General features: G+C 37.9%; 1 protein-coding gene across 1 annotated transcript; it reads right to left on the bottom strand.

The window, feature by feature from the left end:
- Positions 1-12,096: 12,096 nt before the first annotated feature.
- LIN7C (lin-7 homolog C, crumbs cell polarity complex component) lies at positions 12,097-21,760 on the bottom strand. Its single transcript, XM_054585976.1, has 5 exons — positions 21,698-21,760; positions 18,926-19,044; positions 18,599-18,670; positions 16,357-16,566; positions 12,097-15,779 (listed from the first exon to the last, which is right to left on the bottom strand). The coding sequence occupies exons 1-5, from the start codon at positions 21,732-21,734 to the stop codon at positions 15,624-15,626; spliced, it is 594 nt and encodes a 197-aa protein (XP_054441951.1). The 5' UTR covers positions 21,735-21,760; the 3' UTR covers positions 12,097-15,623.
- Positions 21,761-23,798: the final 2,038 nt, after the last annotated feature.

Below are 23,798 nucleotides of genomic sequence, written 5' to 3'. Positions count from 1 at the left end.
AATTAAATCTTAGGGCTGGCAACTTAGGTGAAAGAAGAACATTAGATTTTACAGAAAGAAGAGATGTAGATTTTGTTGAAGAATAAATTGCCATTGTCCATCAGATGTAGGTAAAAAAAAAAAAAAGGAAGATTCAAATTTGCAACTTGTGTGAAACAAAATATCAGGAACAAAGGACTTTGGTAGAAAAGAAAAGAGGTAATTTCTGTCAAAGTGTTAGTGTTCTAGTTGCTACATTATGTGTGCTTTGCATTGAAGATAAATAGGAAATTAGTCTCCACTTTTTATATACAATGTCCTAAGAGAGCATAACAAACTAATTTTTAAGGTATGCTCCCAGATAACTAGAAAAAATAAACCATAAGAACCTAGAAAGATATAGGGATGAATCAAAATTTGATGGCATGTAAAAACTAAACTTAACAGAGACTCTGCCTCCAGACTGGTTCCTCTTTCTAGTTTTTCATGATGCTGGATGAGTGAGTTTGTAGCATCCACTGAGGAGATCACAGGATGTGGAGCCCGCCTGCTGTGTTTCTGCATATACTGCAAGAAAGGAGGTTTTGGGCATTAAAGAAGGCACCCATTTTGGGGGTTTTATACAAAGGGCACAGGCTTGTTTCCTAGAGGACAAGCTGAGTTTTGGTCCCACTCACCCCCTCACCCAAGCACCCTTGTAAATATAGAGCCTGCACACGTGTATGGCAGAGGCCCTACCTGCGAGGTGAATGCACCCAAGATGCTCCATTGTGGAAATAAAAACTCAGGAGATTGGGGAGAAGGGAGCCCTTCTGGTAGTGCTAGAATGACTGACTGGATTAAAAGCCCTCAAACATACAAAATTTTACTTTTATGAAATATTTCCAATTTAAAAAAAGAACAAAAATCTGAGTTTCCAGCAACCAGTCAAAAAAATAAAATGTTACAAATGAAATTGAAGCTCCCTTTGCATCCCTCCCCAATCATATTCCTTTCTTTCTTCCTCTCCTTGGGAAGTAATCCTTTTCCTAAACTTTATAATTAATTTCCATGCATATTTTTATGCTTCTCATATGTGTGCATCCAAAAACAATAGATAATATTGGTTTGCATATGTAAATAATATCATTCTGTACTCTTCTGCAACTTGCTTTTTTCCTCTCAACCTGTGAGTTTTATTCATAGTCATGCAATATATGGCTACAGTTAATTCATTCCCATTATTATATAGTATTCCATTTTAAAAATATACCCAGTATTTATTTGCCATTTCTCATTAATATTAAATTTATTTCTATTGTTCATAACAATGCTACCATGAATAAATATACAAGTCTCCTTGTTCATTCATATTTGCAAGAGTTTCTGTAAAATGTATCGTGTGTGTGTGTGTGTGTGTGTGTGTGTGTGTGTATCTAAGAGTGGAATTGCTGGGTCATAAATTACGTGCACTCACCATTATGGGATATAGTCAAATTGCTCTCAAAAGCTGCTATACCTGGCCCTGGCCAGGTAGGTTAGTTGGTTAGAGCATTGTCTCGATATGCCAAGGTTGTAGGTTTGATCCTCATTCAGAACACATATAAGAAGCAACCGATGAATTGCATAAATAAGTACAACAGCAAATCTCTCTTTCTCTCTCTCTCTCATCAGTTTTAAAAAGTGACAATAATTATTTGTGCTTTCTTCAGCAGAGAATGAGAAACCTAAGTACATACTACCAACAGCTGATATTGTAAGACTTACATATTTGCAAATCTGATACCTATGAAATGAAATCAAGGTGCAGTTTAATTTTTTTTTCCCTGATGACAGCTGCATTTTCTCATGTATTTGTTGGATATTTGATGTGCTCTCTTATGCACTGCCTGTTTGTTTTCTATTGGGTTGTTAATATTATTTTTATAGTAGAGGGCCAGATGGTAAATATTTGGGGGCTTTATGGGCCATACGGTCTCTATCACAACTACTCAACTCTGCCACTGTTGCATGAAAACAACCATAAATAATACAAACACAAATAGATGTGGCTGTATTCCAGTAAAACTTAAAAAAAAAAAATCCATGTTGCGCTAGTTCTGGCCCCTGGGCCATAGTTTCCCAACCCTGTTTTATAGGTGCTGATCCTTTGCCAAAATTTGATTGTATTGAAAACCATTTTTTCAGGATTATGTAAAATCAGTGGAGTGGTCCTCAAAGGTGACCACCTCTTTTTGCAAGTTGAGATCAAGTACTTCAAACTTCTAGTTTCCATGGTAAGCTCATGCTGAAAACTATATTGCAGAATGGGTCCAAAAGAATCCATTACAAGCTTTAAAATGCCCCTCTTTCTGGAATGAATGGCCCAGAAGTCATCGTGGTCACTTAGAGTTTATTATACATTTCATCCGAAAGGCACCCCCAATATTTGACCGGATGCAATCACATGACCTGTGAAAAACAGCTATTGCCTTTAAAAAAGTGTAGGTACCAAACCCATCTCCTGAAGTTAAAAGCAGAATATGTATATTGAAAATATGTAAATACACACACACATATGGATATCTACATGCATATACATATGCAAACATTTTAAAATATAATAGATTCAGGGGATAAAGAGTATCAGGTCTAATCAGACATCTAATATGTATCTAACAATTGATCCCTCAAGATAAATGCTATTGCTTCTATGCTCTGATACCTCCACCTATGTTGCATTTGGGGCTTTGGGACAGTGGTGCTTCCAGACGGGGCCACAGAGGCTTGCAGTCTTAAATAGGTGCTATACTCATACTTTTCTTCTGAGTCTCAATATCCCTATAGAGGTCCTACTGTGTACAGGAAATAGCACCTATTTTTTTCAGGGATAATTTACAATAACAACAATCATTTTGAAGTACAAAAAATAACAATACAAAACAGTTAACAAAAACATCCTTTTAAGCTAAACTAGTGATTGAATTTGAGCTTCCGGGCCCCTTCCCCTCCACTCCACGGGGGGCCTGGGAGGGTTGAGGATGGTTGCCAGCAGTAAATGCCACCTGTGCAGAACAGATGGAACTTTAGGATATGAGGATGGCAGTGAGGCTTCTGATGTGACTGGCTGAAGGCCATTCTGGAAGACAGCCCTTTTCAAAACCTCATGCTGTGATACCCTGAGGCCAGATATCCTTTTCATTATGTCTGAAGACCCATATTGACCTCAAATTTTAACACATTAGGATAAATATCGGAAATATGCTCCTATGTATGCCTAATTCTTTCTAAATCTGATTTTCTTTCTCTGATCTTTCTCTTTCAAATCTAACCCAAGAGGAGAATGAGACTCAAGGGAACAACTGCTGAATTACAGAACCACATATGGATCCCACAGTCTGAGTGCAGAAACAACTGGTGAGAAACAGAGCGAGGCGGAAAAAAAAAATTCAATGAGTGTTAAAGAAACCAGATGTTGTAATAGAAAAGTGAAGGTCAAAAAATCACAATAGAAAACTGGGACAATGATCACCTAGTCATACTGAGAATTCGTTAAGAGGACCAATGTATTAACACAAAGTTTGGCCATGGAATTGGGTTCCTTTTCACACCCTCAAAATTCCCCATAAAACTTTAAGTGTTTCAGAAATACCTTAGTACGAGACAATTATGTCAAAGAACTACATGCAAACTCTGTGTATCTCACATAAAAATGTGCAGGCAGAAAAGCAGCCACTGGGGTGGGGGAGAGGGCAGTTCTGCTGCTGTGACTGAAATGTTCTGGAAAGCTCTTATTTGTCTACATTGACATGTTTGAAAAGAAATCGAGAAGAGAAGGCACTAAGAGATTTTAGACTCAAAGAGAAGCTGTGGTAGGATGTGAAGAGAAGACCTCACATTCTTCAAATTGCCTTTTCCTGACCTAGATACCTGATGTCTCCAGAAAGACCTGTGAACATTTCTTGTTAGTGATAGCTCCCATGATTCTCTTCAGGTGAAGTGATTCTAGTGGAAATTAGAATTAAACTTTTAACAATTCTGACTTTTGAAAATGTCTTTAAAGTCATTTTCAATATAAAATAAAAATCTGAGGTAATGCTTTTAAAAACGCAAGCAAACGACCGTCTGTTGTTTTCAACATCATCTTGGAAAGGGGCAAAGCAAACTATGGAGATTAGACCAAAGGTGCAGGATGTTAAGATGTTAAGATGATGCCAAAAATGCTATTCTTGAGGTTTGGGCGGCAAAATTTGATTCATTCTCTCTCTTTCTCTCTCTCTTTCTGTCTCTCTTATTCTCTCTCTTTCTCTCCCCTTCCTGTTAGTGTTAAATACATGTATCCATTTCATAGAACAATATGAGGAACTTCTTTTATATTTCAAAATGAAAGAGAAAATGGAGGACCTTGCGGTGGTGGAGAAAACGTTACAATAACTTTGTCAGTTTGCTCCCTTTGTTTCAAAATAACACACGCTTGTTGAGATTTTCAACTTTTTTTTTTTTTTGGATTGTTTTCTTCAAGGAATATGTATCATATTTACCATGTTATCTATTCCTCAGAATCTACTCTTGCTGGTGACTGAAGAGTTTAGGTTCATTCAGGCCAGCCTGCACATAAATTTCCGGAGGAAGATTTTAAAATCAGACATGCCATCTCCCTTGATTCTCACATAGTAGGTCTGGAATGGGGCCTTGGACCTTAAATACCCTGATTCTGATGTAGCAGCAGCCACTTTCCCCCAAAGTATGACTCTCTGCTAGGGTATTGTACAAGTTTGTGTCCTTTGAGAAGCAGACACCTATACCAGGTTACTAATGCAAGAGATTTATTAGGGGCAATGTTTGTGAGGAAACATGGGGAGGGCGCTGAGGGGAACTTCTGGAACCATGAAACCAAGATGCAGTTTGGGTTCCGCATCAGTAAGAGAAAGAAGAAGAAAAGGTTGGGTGAGTTTTCGGCTGCAGCGCTGTTCTCTCGTAGTTTAACAGGACGAAGTCAGCCCTCAGAGTTGTCCCTGTCTCCTGAGCAGGCCTGACTTACTAAGCCTATTGTGTTCATCAGCAACAGGGACCAGCCTATGGGAAATGCAGTGAAGAATTTTCCAGCAGAACTGTTAGTCAGTTAGTCTCCCTGTTTTTGGAAATTTGAGAGGTGCATTTTCATGACGGCCTCAGGATATATTATGACACGACATCGAGTCCCTCCCTCCAAGCAGCTTACAAGCAGTTTAACTTATGGAATTTAGAAGCTTAGGCTGAGGAAGGACCTTAACTAGTTCCATCATCTGCCCAAGACTTAAGAACGCTCAACACTATCTCTGTTACTCCCAGATACATTTAACGGTTAGCATGTTCACATGCCACTGGTAACAGAGTCCATCTTTGGGCAGCTCTGGCTGTTAGAAAGTTCTGCCCTGTGTTGTGCCAAACTCTTTTCTCCATGATGCTTTAAACAGCCTCAGAAATAGAAGGAACTTTTGAGATCATGTGTTAAATCTCATTTACCAGTGAGAAACCAGACCCGCAGAGGATAACTCAATTTCGCAAGGCAATACACCTTGTTATTGGCAGAACTGGAGCTAATCTCTATCTAGGTCAACTGCTCTTTCTACTCTATACTTGGTTTTATTACAAATTTTTAAATTTTGTAAAAAATCTTTAATTTTTATGGAAAAGAGAAAAGTTTTGATGAATTTACTGTCAGACACGTCAAGTTAATTGCAATGCTCAGATGGCCTTTGGTTTCGTGAAAGGAATTTGCCATGTCCCCTCTTAAAAGTCTTCTTGTGATCAAACATCCTATTTGTGCTTGGGTAAAGATATCTAGGAGATGAAAGCCAAAAATAATATCCAGTCAACTAAAGCTGTCCACACCTAGTAGAAGGACCAATGCAATACTAAATCAATTTTTCTCCCCACCCCCAAAAACTTACATACTGAGTGCTAGATAGATACTCACGTAACTTGGTAATTTATATAGGTTTGTATTGTTTTCTTTTAGGGTATGTTTGGAAAGAATTTTATTTCCTCATTTACAAAACTTTCCATTTCATAAAATACATTTAAATATTACTTTTGAGTTTAAAAGATACGTACATTCTTTAGTTAGCCTTTAGATTGCTAGAAAATTCTAAAACAGAAGCAACAGCACTTTAGTGCCACCTTGTGGTAAAATATAAAAACATGTAATAAATCTGTAAGGTTCTATGTATTTACAGAAGGCCGTGGGGGGAAAATTGTGTGCACGTGTTGTTGACTCCTCCCCTTCTCAATCAGCTTTAAAGGAAAAACATTCATAGTATATGATAAGTTACATTTGGGTATTTGAATCCAATTCTGCCAATATTGGTAAATTTTAAAAATGATTTAAATGGTCATTTAAAAAATTATGTTTTAATTTTGTTAACAGCCATTGTGCTCACAAAATTATTTGTATATTCATATTTTTACCTGGCTGCTGGGACACCACACTTTCTGGGTTTTACTTCTACCTCCGAGGCTGCTCCTCCTCAGAAGCGCTCCATGGGAGACGGGGCGAGCAAGGAACTGATGAGTACGTCTGGGAAGGAGGAAGAGGCATTTGTGTCTCTCATCTGCCCTCATCCAAGGAGGGAGTGAGCAAGCTTTGCCCTTGCAGTGTGTGGATGAAAATTCAGTCATGGTCCAGACTAAGGGGGTCAGTCTGGTGAATTTGAGGAAGCACATTTTCTCCTCAAGCCTACTCAGCCTTAAACTTAAGGGAAGCAAGCTCCATGAGGCAAGGGCTTCATTTTGTGTTCTACTGTAACCCTATGTCCCCTAGAATATGATTGACACATGATAGACATTCAACAAACAGGGGTAAGTGTGAATGAATACGTAATACAGATGTTTTGGACCCATCTGCAAACTCATTTATTTCCTGCTGTATTGAGGACCACAGAGGGGAAGAGAGATGCTATTTTATTGGGCTCTGTCAAAAACTTCAGTCTCCCCCAGGTATTCAAATAAGTGGTTTCTTCAATTCCACCACTCAGGTTTCCCTTGCACTACCATATCTGTCCTCAGAGAGGCCTTTTGTGTCCTCCCTAAAACAACACCCCTGCATTCTTTCATGAAATAATACTATTCTCTCATGAAATATTGTCTGCTATATATCATGCACTGTTCTCAGCTCTGGATATAGGACAGTGAGCAAAACACGGTCGTGCCTGCCCTCCAAAAGTATATCATCTTGGGGAAGGAGTGGACTCCCAAAACGGAACAGCTAGGGTAAAGCCTGTTGTGTTAGACACACCTGAGGAGCAGAGACAGAGGGAGAGGTTATAAGTGAGAGCTGGAGAGGGAGACAGAAGCTGGACAATGACAGGCTTGCAGGGTCATGGTGAAATGCTGAGCTTTTTCTTCTCACTGGAGTGGGGTGGGGGCAATGGATACAATAAGGATAACTGATAGAAAGGGGTCATCAGCACAAAATAAGTGCTGAAAAATTGTGCTAGTATTTAGTAAGCATTGCCAATACTGTGGAAAGTGCAGCTGATGCTGTGTGGAGGGTCCAAGGAAAACCGCAAAGCTAGCTGCTCAGATGCGGAGGCCCGCGTCCCTGGGCCCACCAGACAGCCCAGGAGAAGCGACTCTGGGGTCACTGGATGTGAACTTTGACAGTGACTTCATGTTCCTGAGCTTTATTTTCCTATGGCTCTCTAGCCCTCTTAACTTGTTGGACTACCTAACACTCATCACCACCTAGAAGTATGTCGTTTTCATGTTCCTCTGGCTCTCCCGCCAGAATATGAACTCATCAGCAGGACTTCGTCTGATAGCTTTCTTCTTCCAACTTACTCATTGTCATTTCTTTAGTTAACTCCTTCTACCATTCTGAAGCAGTTCATAAATGCTATTTTGTTAGTTTTTAAGTTTTTTTCTTGTTTTGGCTATAATTCACTTAAATCGATGTTACCATTTTCTAACATTCAAAGCTTAGAATTTAAAATTGCCCGCAATCCATTACTTATTTGGTGAGACAAAGTAATCCAATAGGTAGGAAGTGGTATTTTCAATGTACTAATGCAATTTAATGGGGTTCCTATGTACTGGAGAGAACATACTAATTTGAAAATGCCTGAGTGAATATTGACCTAATACACTGGTTAAATTTATTTTTTTTCATATGTGAACACAGGGCTCTAGCTTAAAAAATAAAACAAACAAAAAAGCCAAGAAACCTAAACCATATAATAAATGAGAAAAGTAGTTAAAAGTGCACTGTGGCATTGAGAGAAAAGGGCTTTGACAGCAAACTTCAGATTGAAACTTGGCTGTGTTGATTAGAGAGTATGATTCCGGAATAACTAATTGTTCTCTGATTCTGTGTAAATGGGATAATACCTATGACATCAGGTAGTTTTAAAGGATTAGACTCAGTGCCTAGTAGATGTTTAATGAAAGGCAGCTATTATTATTTGTAATACAGCAAATGCTTCTCTGTGCATAGTTTGTCACATGATAAAAATCATCCACATTGAACCAAGAGCATTTCTGTATCTTTGAACTTTAAGAACAGAAATGGACTTTTTAAGTCATCTAGGACAGAGGAGTCCTCAGAGGAACCTCTGGGCTCTGGGGCATGCGAAGGGGTGTCAAAGGAGCAGCTCAGGGTCCCCCAGTCTCCTTGAACCAGAATAGTTCTGGTTACCACATATTAGGCTTTGGCTAAAGGGAGAACTCTAATGAATAAAGAAAATTTTGAAAAGATTGGATGTCACTTACTTCTCTAGTAACGATACAGTCCAGGCAACTAGGACTCAAGGATCATGTGTTGCAGAACTTAAGTTCAGTGTTCCTTCCACTGTATTGTCATTGCTGTTATTTCTAATTTACACAATGGATATTTTAAAAATGAGATCTTGATCAGCATCACATAATTCCTCATGAAGTTCTAGTCACTGTAATGTCTAACTCAAGAAAATCATTTTTAAAAAATCAGACATTAGTTACTATACAAATTTCAGCTACTTATTTTTACATAGACCAAAAAAAATTAACCTTCATTGTTGTCCTCTACAAATGGGACTCATCATTTTAACAGAGTGAGGAAAGATTGGCAAAGGCATTACCCCTTTAGCATCTTGGTTCTTTCTTGGACATTTGTTTTAACAAGATCAGCTGATGAATTCTGTGTCTGGCTTAGGTATGAATTTTTTTTTTTATCGTTCCAATGCAAGTTCTCGACCTACCTATTGAATTACGGAGCCAGTCAATTCAACAGTGTATAACAAATCATGAGGTTTTAGGCACTATGTAAGTTCATGGGGGAACAGATATAAATGACACATTTGTGATCCTTCTTTGTGCTATGGAACTTAAAACTTTATTGGGGAAGACACAATAAAGCACATACTATAAACAAGGTGCCACCACATGAACAGAGGGTGAGAAACATTCCTTTAGATGGAGTGGACAGAAGGCTTAACAGAGGTGACTACCTTACCTCTGAGTGGCAGCAGCCAGCCAGTGAAGAATCAGAGGGTGAGCCTTCCAGCAAGGGGCATTTGGTGTGGTGTAGACCAAGTGCGGCAGTGGGATGAGATGAGGTTTGGGAAGAAGTTAGAAATGGACTACGCAGAACTTTTTAAATCATGGCAAGATATTTGGATTTTATTCTAAGTACAATGGAGTCTTAAGGATGGAGCAAAAAACAATTGGTTCTAGTTGAATTAGTGCATGAGGCACATGGACCATAAGGAACCAGCACAAATGTTTAGAGGGTGAAATACCCCTGACCAAAGACAAAATCTCATCACAACCTAGATGGAGCAAAGGCCACTGCAGCAAGGTCTCTCAGTGATGAATCTTCTCCTGCCACTGCCAACTGCTGGAACATCCTTGGGTTGAGCAAGATGCAGCCCTGCAGTAACTGGCAGCCGGAAATGAGGCAGTTCAGCTCTGAGGGGCTGGTGAGCCCCAGTGGCCACGTGCAGGTAGGAGCGCAATTACAGTTGCACAGGTGTCAGAGGAAGCATTTCAGCCATGGAAAACAAACAGCCCAGCATTTCTCTTACTCCCAGAGGTTAGGAACCTTCATCCTTTCTGGACACAAACCATTTCTACTGAAACCTTAGTGCACAGGGAGGAAGCCACATCTTTTTTGACAATGCCACTGGGATGTAAATTCTCTATGCACTAGTTTTCTAGGGCTGGCATAACAAAACACTACAAACTGGGTGGTTTAAGTAAGAGAAATTTGTTACAGTGTTAGAGGTTGGAAGTTCAAGATCAAGGTGTCCTCAGGGTTGGTTTGAGAACTGAGGGAAAAATCTGTCCATGCCTCTCTCCTTGCTTCTGGTAGTATGATGGTCATCTGGCATTCCTTGGCTTGTATAAGCACTGCCCCAACTCTGCCTTCATCTTCCCATAGTCTTCTCCGTGTGTGTGTCTGGGCCCAAATTTCCTTTTACTAAGGACACCATCCCTATTGGGTTAGGGCTCACCTTCACAATCTCAGAAAAGACATTCTGAGCAGTTAGGACTCCATCATACTTTTTCCTTTTTCTTTTTTTGGTGGAGGGAACCAATACAACTCACACCACCTTAAAACATTGTCAAAAATTACGTATTATCTAAACTCTGGGTCCAACGTGTATCATATAATGATACCACAGAGAGAAAAAATTTCCCTTAGTTATTTCATGCTTTCAGATTAAATATCTTTGCCAAATAAAAAACAAGAACAAAATTAAAGGTCTGGATTTTTTTTGTTACTTGCTGATGAAATATAAATTATGTTTAATACTGCCATAAAACTGGAACCTAACCATAGCTATTGGCTATATTTTCTTTTCGTCCAATGAGAACAATTCAGGAGATAACAAATTAGAATTCTTCCATACTTCCTCTCCTAAAAGAACTTTGTAAAAGGACCAAGTCTTGACTGTGTCCAAAAAGATGTCTGTAGCTGATGAGAATTAGCTCTTACACATACCTTGTTGACATGAAGCATTTGTTCTTTTAATAAGCTTAAAAAACAAATGAATAAAATTGACAAATGGGCTCTGTGTGAATTTACCTTTTGCTCTTTATATACTCTTAAAGATTTCATCAGGTGGAGGTTTTCTTCCACCACAGAAATAAATGTGTAAGATTTCAGTCACCACTTCTTTATATTAAAACCAGAATAATCACTGGTAGAGAATATTAAAAAAAACAAGAACTGGAACATTTAGAGAATGGGTAATCTAGTTTACTGAAATTCTGAAGAAACTGAGAGGGCTAACAATAAATGCATTTTGTCCTACCCCTGGTTGCTTGGTACATTTCATGCTTTTTAAAAATTCATGATGGTGAATTACGCCTTGTATTGTCCGACATTCCAACAATCCATTGTCTCTACAGCTAGGTCATATTCTCCTTACAAATTGTTTTTCCGATTGAACAAATTCCTCAATGAAACTTATACTCAAATGACTTTTCATTCTGTATGTGACTTAAACCCTCCACTCCCCAAACCCCACTAATTTTAGAGTTCCAGGAGTTTGACCAAAATGGACCGAAATCTGAAAACTCCTCATGAATCTTATTCCTTTTGAAGTTTTCAAGCACAAAATAAACGCTATCCTTTTGCTAGGCATCAAAACGAAGAACTTGCTAATTTTAATTACTGGCCACAATGTCTTCCTTTAGTTAATAAGTTCCTGATGCTCTTTTACAAGAAAATTAACAGCAAACACAAAACAGTGTTTACTATGCCAGGCACAGTAAAGCTAGGGGCTTTATAACATAACATTTATGGCCACTCTTATTACACATGACAGCTGAGGGAACTAAGGCGCAGGGAACTTAAGTCCCTTGTGCAAGGTTACACAGTAATAGTGAACCTAGGAGTTAAACCAGGGCAGTCAGGCTCCAGACGCTGCGCCCGCAATCACTAACCGTACCGCCTCTCTTAAAATACCATGAGTTTTTTTTCTGTAGTTATATTTTATGAAAGACAAAGCAAAATATAGGAATTTGAAGTTTCATTCCAGTAACCCACACAGATTTTGCTTTTACCTTATTTAAAAGTTATTTTACACATAGCTTTCAGAAGTACATCTGTTGCGTGGTTATATCAATTTTTCCAAATCCAAAGAACAAGAATGTAATACAAATTTATTTTAAATAAGCCTTAGAATCAGAATTGATAAATGAAATCATCTGTTAAAAAAGTATTAAATCCATTTTGGACACTCTTTTTCTTTACCTCAAACCACAGAATTAAAGTAGATGCATACTGCTTGCTAATATTTTTAAAAACTAAGTCCAGATGCAAATCATTTCGGAAGCCCTTGAAAATTTATGAGCAAGTGATTTGTTTTTTTCCACTATTTAACTATTACAGGACTGCCATGACCTTTGAAATAACACTAAAAGTGAAATTTCGGACAATAAAAAGTATAAAACCAGACTGTTAGCAGAGGAGACAACAAGGTATAAGTTAGAAAATTCATAAACATACATTTATTCAGGAAATACAATTACTAAAGTCCTTAATATTTTAATGACCATTCCGCATTATAAAATATTAACAACATGTATCCTTTTAAGTCTACACCAAGTCATGCTGATATTCTTTTCCAGTAAGCCATAGCCATTTCTTCTATTAAATGCTATAATATCCATTTAAACTGTAAACAAAGTACTTGAGCCAAACTATGTTAAGTACTTGAGCAAAATAACTTTCAAAAATTTAGAAGACAATAATTTTGTTATAAACATATCTGAATTATCCAAACCCAAAGAACTAGGCCACTATAATCGAGTATATTGCTAATAAAGTAGCCATGTTAAGACAGCACATAATTATCAATGACATTATTTCTCATTTGCAATTTTTAAACATGCTTTCTCAAATGACATTTATCTTTTGTAAATTTTAAAAAGGCAAAGGGAGTAGAAAGATGACAAATATTAAAAGTTTGTTTAAACTACTACCAGGTTTTAAAAAAGGCAGATTATAATTATTTCCCAAATAAAGAATGCCAAGTACCTTTCATTCCTAAAAAATTAAGAAATATAACCAATCATCATATTTGCTGCTACTTAATAGTAGCTGTAAATTATCCTATTCTGATATTTCCAAACAAAGTCCAGTGTAATTAGAACATTTTATAAAGGGGAAAATTAGTGGTTCTCAACCCTACGTGTCCTTCAGAACCACCTGGAAAGTTTTAAAAATTGTACAAGTGTCTGACCCCACCCTCAGAGATTCTGATTTAGTTGCTGTGAGATGGGACTTAGGTACCATACCAATCTTTTCAAAGGCTCTGCAGGGTGTTTTAGCATGCAGCAAGGGTTTAGAATCACTGAGTTAACCCATTTTGAAATACCAAAAAATAAACGGAAATTGGGGAGAAGGGATAATTATATTTATAATTTACAAATCAAACACCTATTATATATTTACTATGTGACTAATTATATTCATGAATCATACATTTATAAAATGAAAAATTCCTTCATTTCCTCACAATACCAAACCACTACTGTATATCTTTGCCACTGAATTATTGATTTTTTTTTCCTATGGTCAGGATTTAAAATTCAGGAATACACTGTGGGAACTGCTTTAATGAAAACGAACTACTGCTATTCATGCTCAACAGTAGCGAGCAAAAACTACTGTATTTGGCTCCTTTAAGCTATCTTTAAGAATTATAAATAAGTGCCAACCCACACAAAGAACAGATTGTGGATTACTATGGAACCAAAAAATAGCTTACTCAACTTATTAAGTTTCAACACCAAAAAAGATTTAACTTGGCTGGAAGTTCTGAAACAGCTGAGATACTGAACCAAGAAGCTACAATTTATAATGAAATGTTGACACGCCCTTAAAAGCTACTGCAGCTGTAGCTATACTAAAATAAGATTTCTTTAGGGTTTATTTACCCTGTACAATGCAAGAATACGAGCATAATAATATTACTGTTTTTATATGCACCAATACCTCTCTTTAATATATAAAGCTCTACAACAAATACCTGTAATAACTTTACAATTAAATTAAGTCCATAATTCTCCTACACTACTTTGGTCTCAACATTTTAAAAACATCAATTAATTTGAAAATATACAATTTAACAACACTCCTATCAATAACAAGCACATTTTGTAGTGGACTAAAGACACATTCAACCATGCAATCCAGTGTTCAATACCTAAATGATAAATAACAATGCTGATTGGCTTTTATTCTTAAAAATCACTGAAAACTGGAATAATCTTTTTAAGACTCACAGTGCTCACAAACATGCAGAGAAAGGTATACATTTCCAGTCTTCCTGAAGGAATGTTACAAAATGCCCACTTTTTAAACAAGGTCTGAAGTCCTTATATATTTCAAACGATTATCTTTTTAGCATGTCACTTAAAAAAATCACACATATGCTCCTGTAGGTTGTGACTGAAAATGAACCTCAACTCATCTCAGCTTTCGAGAAGAGCTCAGTCACAGTCTTAGACTAATAGCTGCCCTTCAGTAAAACAGTGACATCCAGTGGACAACTGAGAGTATCTCTCAGAACTCCCATCATTATATTTGAATCATAAACACAGATCACCATTTCTAAATCCAACCATTTTAATATGAATAAATTCCTACTCATTCTGACAAAAAGTCTGCAGATTCTTATGGATACATCACCTCATAATTTCTGTATATCTTAAAGATATCCTTCTATAATCATCCTATTGAAAATCAAGTCTTTAAACTGACCTAGAGACTAGTGAGATTAAAGTATTACTTTTCCTTCTTTGCTTCTGCTATTTCCCATCACAAACTAACTGGCTCATCTCTAGGAATGGAAGGACCAAAACATAAGAAACAAATTTCAACAGAAATAAGGGCATTAAACAAATTTGCAAAAAATGAACCTAAACCTGTTTTTCCATTTGTAATTTGACATACTGTTGGATAGAGATCTAATTAATAATAAAAAACAAATCGCATCCCCTTGCCTTGCTGCTCAATTATGAAATACGTATTTTCGCAATGGTTGTTTTAGTGTTTAAAAATTTACTTTTATAAATCAGTATAAATGAGTATTCATTTTACATTATGTTTAAATAAAAGTAAAAAAGTTCCACTGTACTGAGTTGATTTATCAATGACTGTACATATTATGTGTGTGTTCAAAGTACAAAATGCAGCAGTGATGTTAACACTGACAGTGTAATAAACTGTTGTAGCTGAAACTGTTACATTTAATTTCCTGGAAAACTAAAGAAATTTTACAGGTTAAAAAAAAAGTAGTGTAAGCAAAAAAGAACTGGAGAACTGTTATTTTTAAATCAGCAGACAAATGAAGAAAACTTTTTTCCTAAAAAAAAGATTAAGAATGTAAAATACATTTCAATATTTAAAAAGCATTTTTAAAAATCTATAACAACTTTATGACAAAATCTGCATTTGAAAAAAGACCTGTAAAAAGAGCAGGACAGAATTGTCCTCATCACCTTTTACTTTTTCTTGTCAGAAAAAAGTATATGCATCTCTGGAACCACAAATGATTTTAAAACAGGCATTTATAAAATGGCAAGGAGCATTTCATGGGAAGTTTCTGGTATTTTTTTGTTTTTGTGTTTTTACAATCATTGGCTTTGCGGCCATCAGTAGGTCACAAGTAAAACTTCTCTAGCTAAAAGCAAATGGAATATAGTTCTGAACTGCATTAGGTCTGTTGCCTGCGTTTGGCCGATCTCATTTTTTCAAAACGGGACTCCATTTCTTCTAAAACTTTGGGTGTGTATCGTACTACTAATTTAACCTTTCCTTGAGCGGCTTTTAGCAGTTCTACGGCTTTTTCATGATGCTCTCCTTCAACACTCTAGAAAAAAAAAATACACACACAATTAATATGTAGGTTTTTTAATCACTCAGAAGGCAAAAATGCTTACATTTAAGTACGAAAGTTTTAATGTTATATCATTTCAACACTATAAACCTATGAAGTAACCCAGCTTTATCATTCTAATCAGCATGAAATCCTCTGCTAAAATCATATTCCTGTTTGTACTCCAGGAACTGGTTTCTAAGATTCAAATGATTAGCTTATCAATCTACAAGCCCTATTATTCCACTAAGCCAGAACTAAATCAAGAAACAGCATTCTGAAATGAGGGGTAGACTTCTAATTTAACAACTGCCTTAACTACTACTAAAGAGCTTAATCATTTCATAAAAATTACACTAAGCATTGCTAATTTATATTGGAAAAAAGCAAAACACACTTAGAGTGCTTTAATTTGCATCAATGTACTAAACAGTACTGCCCTGGATTCCCCTCAAGGGATTTCTAAACTACAAAGCTTTCCCCATCCCCCTACATCTTCTGTTACTGTAACTCATACACACCCCCAAGTGGTCACAACACATTACTACAAAGAGAAATAAAACACCCTTACCACTCCATTCACAGAAAGAAGCTGATCTCCCCGCTTGAGGCCCCCATGTCTATCAGCAATTCCTCCTGGAATTATTCGAGATATATAGATGGGAGAGTTTTGTTCTTTGCCACCCATAATATTGAATCCAAGGCCTTCTTCTGTTTTTGGTAGTTCAACAACTCGAGGATGAGAATGTCCTTCGCTGGCAGCAAATGCAGCAACAGTAGCCTGAAAGAAAATTTTACATCTTTAAAAGTATGACCTTTGTTTACTTAAGCTCTTTCGCCTCTTCTTAACTATTTTTGAAGTGCATACTTTTGATGTTTGATTACCCACAAATTCACTGGCAGTCCTGAGGAGAAAGTATGCTAAGGGAATGCTGGGAATGGTGTTTTAGAGGGGACGGCTAGAGAGCATACCCCGGAACTACGTAGGAGGTGGCCGAGTCAGTCCACCCAGTGCCCAGAACTTCTGTGTAGCACTTGGCCAGCAGGCTTGCTGGGCAAATGAACACTGACATTCAAGAGAAGACTGCCTCCTCCGGCATGTGAGCTGTGTTCAGCTTTGGAGCTGGATAACCTGGCTCCTTCAAGGGCCTTTGCGCAGGGCACCACCTATCTACAGAACCTGTGAGGAGGTAGGTGTCCTTACATGCAGTCACGTTGACTGCTGTACTGTTTGTTCTTTACACGAAATAACTCATCAAGAAATAACTCAGTATCAAGGAGTACAGATAAACATGATGCTTTTGTGCTCTAGCTAACTATCTAACTAAAACCCCGCAGAAGACGAAACAGAGCCACATCTTTAAGACTTTCAAATTTAGACTAATCTAGACTAATTCTAACACAAAGTTGATATTTGGGTTTCATTTTGCTTTTAAAGATAACCAAGTAATCTGGTACAATTTTTTTTTCTTTTTTGTGATGGATCAAGATGTATGAGCAAAAATGGGAGGGGAGAAGGAAGGAAATCAGGATTTGTTGAACACCACTATGTTCTCAGCCTCAAAAGAAGTCCCATTTTACAGATCAGGGAAGGAAAGCTCAAATATTCAGTAGGCTGTGTAGGTCAGCAGTCCCTAGCCTTTTTGGTACCAAGGACTGGTTTCGTCGAACAGTTTTTCCACAGAAAGAGGTTGCGGGGGGTGGGGTGGTGTGTGGATGGTTTCAGGATGATTCAAGTGCATTGCATTCAAACTTACTTCCTGCTGTGTGGCCTGGTTCCTAATAGGCCCAGGCTGGTACCAGTCTGCAGCCAGGAGGTTGGGGACCCCTGGTGTAGGTCATATAACCCAGGAATTAAAGCCAAGTTTCTATGATTTTAGTACTCAAACTACACCCACATATTTAAGTGTTTATATTCAACAGAGAATCCAGTATTTCTTTCTGTGAACCAGTAACTATCAATGAAAAATCACCTGCTAGTAACTAATTCTAAAATAAATTACTGACTGTTGATACTAACTTACTCTAACCATCTATGATGAACACTAAGGTCAACGCAAGAATTATTTGAGGGAAACATCGGTATATTAAGCCCATAAAACCTGCCATCTGCAGCTCTAAAGAGATAACCTACTACTGACATTACCCCCCTTTGCAAAGTTAAGATAAAGAAAGCAAAGAGAAACCTGGGGAAGTACCTCACCCAGTTCTACCATTTACTATTTGTGTGGAATGAGGCAGTTAACTTAAACTGATGCTTCTTCATCAATAAAATAAGGATAATAACTCATACCTCAAAACTTAGATGAAAAATTTACATAACCAGTGATATAATTATGTACACTGTATGTAACGATGAATTATATAGTTTTATTTGTGTGCAATTGTATTTTTAATACATTAACTAATCTACATGATAGATTATCTTTCGTAAAGACAATAAAAAGGGTTCTATTTCTTAGTACTTGAGATGTTCAGTGTAGGTTGAATGTTACTATGTTAGTTTTCAAAATAAGCCTATTATGAATCTAATAATTGCAGATTTAAAACCTCTAATTTTTAAAGACTTCTCTCATTTTTTTTTCTTTCTTTTTTTTTAAAGAGAGGAGAAGGGAGGGAGAAAATCAATAATGTGCGAGAGAAACATCAGTTGCCTCTCACACACCCCTTACCAGGGACCTGGCCCAAAACCCAGGCATGTGCCCTGACTGGGAATAGAACTGACCACCTTTTGGTTTGCAGGATGATGCCCAGACCACTGAGCCACACCAGTCAGGGCAATGCTCTCACTTGAACTAAGTGAGAAAATTTACCTTTGCAGTTGCATTAGCTCTCACTTCAGGGCTGCTGCTGATGTCCACCGTCTCATAGACATGTTCATATACCTAGAAAACCCAAAGTCAGCGATATAAAATTTCAGAAAATACCGCTTGAGTTCTATGAAGTTATGAATGTGTTAAAATTTTAGGCAAAACTATACATCTTTGTAAAATGTTTTTCTATTAGAAATTCCTAAAATGTGAAACAAAGATTCTAATGTTTTTCTGAAGTTTTCTTAAGAAATTCTGAACCCAAATTTCAAAGTATTATCTTATCTAATTAACTCAAGTATTTAGTGAATTTTAATCCCATGTACTCACCTCTCTTACAGCATTGCAGAATTCACTTTGAAGGACTCTTTGTAAAGCCTGAAGTTTCTGTGGTGGTACCTCTCCACTCCTTTGTAGTTTTTCCAACAATTCAATTGCTCTACATATATCTAGAGTTAAACAAACACACACTGATAGATAATTTTCTCTGAAGATTCTCTAAATACCTATGTAACAGTATAGCAGTTAGGATTCATTCTTCAAGGACTGACAAGAATATGAAAAACAGAGAAAAAAAGCATAAAAATGTGAGCTGTGTGGGGGGGGGGTGTACACACATGAGTAGGAAGGAAAATCTAAGAATGCTAAGTTTTATAATAGATTAGGAAGAAACACTGATGTTGCATATATACAAAATCTGGGAAAAAGCATCTTTGACAGACAGGAAAACTGAATGTAAAATACTAAATGTCACAGGAAAGAACCTGGGCTAAAAAGCTGTGATAAGACTAATGAACATTGTCTACACCTCAGAGAAGCTGACAGTATATCAGTAACTACTTAGTCAATAAAAATTTACCTATCATTATTAGTAATCAAAACACTGAACAATACAAAACACTGTGTGCCAGTGAAATCACTGTTCATTGCCCAAAGGAAACATAGTATATATGTAGACATGAAATATTCCACTACACATGCTGTTAGTGGCAGAGACAATTTTATAACAATGATATAAATGAGTAACAGTAACTGGTCTGTTTTCAACTTAGAATCAAACAGGTTTTAATTAAGACAATCAAATACATGTTTACAAAATTAAAAAATAAAAAGTTAATTTTGTCAGTCTGGTCTCAATACTAGCTGTGTGATCTTGGGCAAATTACTTAACTTCCCTGTGTCTTAGTTTCTCTACTGTAAAATTACTTGATGACTAAACCCATCAAGTATGCATGTAACAAGCATAAATGTTGTATTACATTTGGTACCAATTAATCATAAGAAAGAGTACATATTTATACAAATATATTAAGCAAGTTAGACAATTCTCATTGGGAAGTGTGAGAATAAGTGTTTTATGAATTACGAAATTTTATGAGACTCAGAGTCATGTTACAACCTTGTTAACAATTATCTCTACTTCCAGTTTTTTTCCTAATTATTTTTGTACCCCAGAGGGCTAGAGTACCTATTATTCTACTACTCCTTGCCTCCTTTTAAGTGGAAGGAGTACTGAATTTTATATTATACTACAGAACTAGAACTTTTTCTTTACAGAATAAAAATGGCTTTCTCCTGGGGAAGTTTCAGAGAGTCTGTTAAACAGAATTCTACAGAAGAATCAGATGTATTGATTTTCCTATCCTGCTCAATGGCAACCACAAGTGATTCATCCTACTAGCGGTGCTGAACATTCTACTGTGGACCTGAAAACAACTGTGAAATAGCAAAAAACAAATCCATGACTACTAAAAGTAAATGACAGAGCTTAAATTTCACATTCTGCCCTGCCTAAAAATACAAAAGATTACCAACATGTTAGAATCCTACAACCAAACACACCTGTTGCCATCTGCAAAGCACAGTGCCATCATACTCAGTAGGAAGACAGCGTCACAGGCCTAATTAGTAAGTCTTCCCAGACCAGCTACTCCTCTGTCAAAAATGATGCTTTAATGGTTTTGAGGTAAACAATGTCATTTATAAAGAGGCTTACAAAAGAGAACATCATAAAGAATAAAGAATGTTAAGTGTGCGTTTGGCTGAATACATAAGGAAAGAGGTTTCTCTAAACACACCAATTCAGAAAAATTGTATTCCCTTTGTAGGGCATTAGATACTTAATATTCAGACTGTAACTGCACATGTTAATTTCGCAAGATATTTCAAATCTCCTTCTCAAGCTATTTACTACAAACTAGTACTCAAAATGGTTAGTTTGTACTTAACTATTAACCAATGACTTCTACTGATTCGCCAAAAGCATGTTTGAAATTGGCTGAAATAAAGGATGTGGGGAGGAAGGGGCGGAGTGTTGAAACTCTGATAGGAACAGAACCATGTATTTTCACTGGCTTTGGGTTTTTAATTCCTCAACAGAACAGGTTTATTTTCCTTGACAGTGTGCTCTCAATAGTAAGCAACCTGTCACAATTCGCAACTGTAGAGTTTGTAAATGAAGAGTAAGACCGAACTTTCAAGTATTTTACAATCCACCACTATCCCGCCTAGTCCTGCACATTCCCAAGACCAACTCCTGAGAAAGCACCATCTCGGTACCTGGGAGGGGCCCCAAAGCCAGGAAATAGCCCAATACAAAGAACGGTGAGGCTGTAGTGAAAGGAATGACCGAGTTTGAGCGTAAACGGGGGCGGAGGTCCCGTGGGAACACGCCGTGCGTCCGGCCCGTGTGCGATACGTGGGGGACACTGGTTTGGTGCACGCATAAATACGGGTGGTGCGGGCAGCCTGTCCCAAACGGGCGTGAGGTTCGTTTCTTGGGTTAACACGTCTCTAAACCCCGCGTCTGCTGTGTCCTCCCAGAAAGCGCGTGTACAGCGTGCGTCTGCGAACGCGGACAGGTGTTCAACTGGACAGTGCCCCGGCAGTCTACCTGAACAGCAGAGGGGACTGGGTCTCAGCCGAGAGACCACAATCGCCTTCCCTGGGGCCGGGCGAAGCAACGTCGGCGGTGACGGGAGCCAGGGTGAGGGCCAGCCTGGCTCCTGGTCTCGAAGCCTGAGCCTCTCCTCCTCCCCTGTTGCGACACGGCAGTCCTCCACCCACTCCGCCCTCCTCGGTCCGGGCCTACGCGGCACTTACCCCTCTCCAGCCGCACAGGTTCGCCCAGCGCCGCCATCTTCTCCCTTTGCCTGCAGACCCACAGGAAATGACGACAAAGGGGCTGCGGTGAGGGGCGGGGCCTCGCGGGAGCCAGAGGGCGAAGGCCGGCCAGTATCGCGAGAGGCGGAGCCGTGGTCTAGGGTTCGCCGGGGCGTCTTTGGGTGGAGGTACCTGAGTGCGGGCGTTGAAAGTGGGTGGGTCTTCTGCTTCACCTTTAGTCACTCGAAAGTTCTCGAATATCTCAGCTTCCTAAGGTTGAAAAGAAAGCTTTCCCCAACTATTGTTAGCTGTCGCAGACTCAAGCCTTATTCCCAACTTAACCATTGGAGGCTCTATGCTCACTTACCCACTTTCAGCCTCAGTTTTCCCCCTCTCTGTGACAAAAGTCTTAAAGGTCTTTTCCGTTTTTAAACTCTGATACACTTATGTGTAAGTGGGGTAAGTATTGCTTTAATTTTAAAAATCCATGGCTCGAATCTTCCCTACAAATCTATTTGAGTATAGGGATGGAGAGTACCAAACAGGAAACACACCTGAATTGACCAAGAGAACAAGGCATTTGAGTGTGCCACAAAGTCATTTTAAAAAGTTGATCTTTATAAATCTTATAAAAATGAAATACTATGAAGCAAATAATATTGTCAATGCATTACAGATTTGTAGGCTCATTTTTGAAAATTTCATGAACCGAGAAAATTTTTGATCCTGAATTTAAATGAAATACTAATTTGCCCAATATATAAGTTCCACAAAGACTTAATCAAGCCCTGCTCTGTGCTGATACATTAGGTGATCTCACACATTTTTAACAACCGCCACTTCCATTCAGCTGTAATATCATGAATGTTGCCACTTTACTCTTTGTCTCCCCGGACCCCGATTTCATCATCAAAGGTTTCTGTTCAGAAACTTTCAATGGTCTCTCCATTTTCTATTTCTACAGACTTTCATATTCTGACCCTAACTCATCCATCTAACCTCATGTCTATTATCCCTCAAGGCTACCACCTCTCCAGTCAAGGTGGTACAATAGTCTGCCCTCTTCTGCGGTTTCACTTCTCTTGGTTTCAGTTATTTGCGTTCAACCACAGTCCAAAAATATTAAATGGAAAATTCCAAAAATAAATAATTCACAAGTTTTAAATTGTGTGCTATTCTGAGTAGCGTCTTGAAATCTCACATTGTCCTGCTCCATCCCACTCTGGAGATGAGTCATCCATTTGTCCAGCATCTTCATGCTGTATATGCTCCACCCATTGGTCCTATTGTACCTTTCTCCATTTATCAGATCCACTGTCCCCGTGTTACAGTGTCTGTGTGCAGATCACCCTTATTTTACTCAGTAATGGCCCCAAAGCTCAAGTAGTGATGCTGGCAATGCGAATATGCCAAAGACAAGCTATGAAGTGCTTCCTGTAAGTGAAAAAGTAAAAATTCTTGATTTAACAAGGAAAGAAAATCATATTTTGAAGTTGCTTAAGATCTGTGGTAAAAACAAATCTTCTGCCTGTGAAATTGTGAGGAAGGAAAAAGAAATTTGTGCTAGTCTTGCTGTCGCACCTCAACCTGCAAAAGTTACGGCTACAGTGCATGATAAGATGGAAAAGGAATTGCATTTGTGAGTGGAGGACATGAACAGAAAATGTGTTCTGATTGACAGCCGCAGGTTGCACTTGAAAAGCATTGAACCTACATGAAGACTTCAGTAAAGGAGCCCCTGAAATGAGTGACACCAAGCCATTTACAACAAGTAAGGAATGATTCCACATATTCAGAAATAGGTTTGGCATCCTATCATCTCACATCATTATGAGAAGAAAGATGAGTACAGCGCAGTAAGATTTTTTTTTTTTTTGTCTAATCTCTCACTGTGCCTAAGTTATAAGTTAAACTTTATCATAGGTATGCCTGTATAGGAAAAAAACATGGTATATATAGGGCTCAGTACTCTCTGTGGTTCCAGGCATTTCCTGGGAGTCCTGGATTGTATCCTGCCTGGAAAAAAGGGGACTGCTATTCAAAACCATATTAATTGTTGCTTCCAAGTCTTTATTTATGTTGTTCTTATGTGGAATGCCTT

This window comes from Pteronotus mesoamericanus, unplaced genomic scaffold, assembly GCF_021234165.1.
Source record: "Pteronotus mesoamericanus isolate MK-2021 breed Mesoamerican mustached bat unplaced genomic scaffold, CSHL_Meso_final contig_90, whole genome shotgun sequence".
In the NCBI taxonomy this organism is placed as follows: domain Eukaryota; kingdom Metazoa; phylum Chordata; class Mammalia; order Chiroptera; family Mormoopidae; genus Pteronotus; species Pteronotus mesoamericanus.
This window is presented reverse-complemented; position numbering and strand designations above follow the sequence as displayed.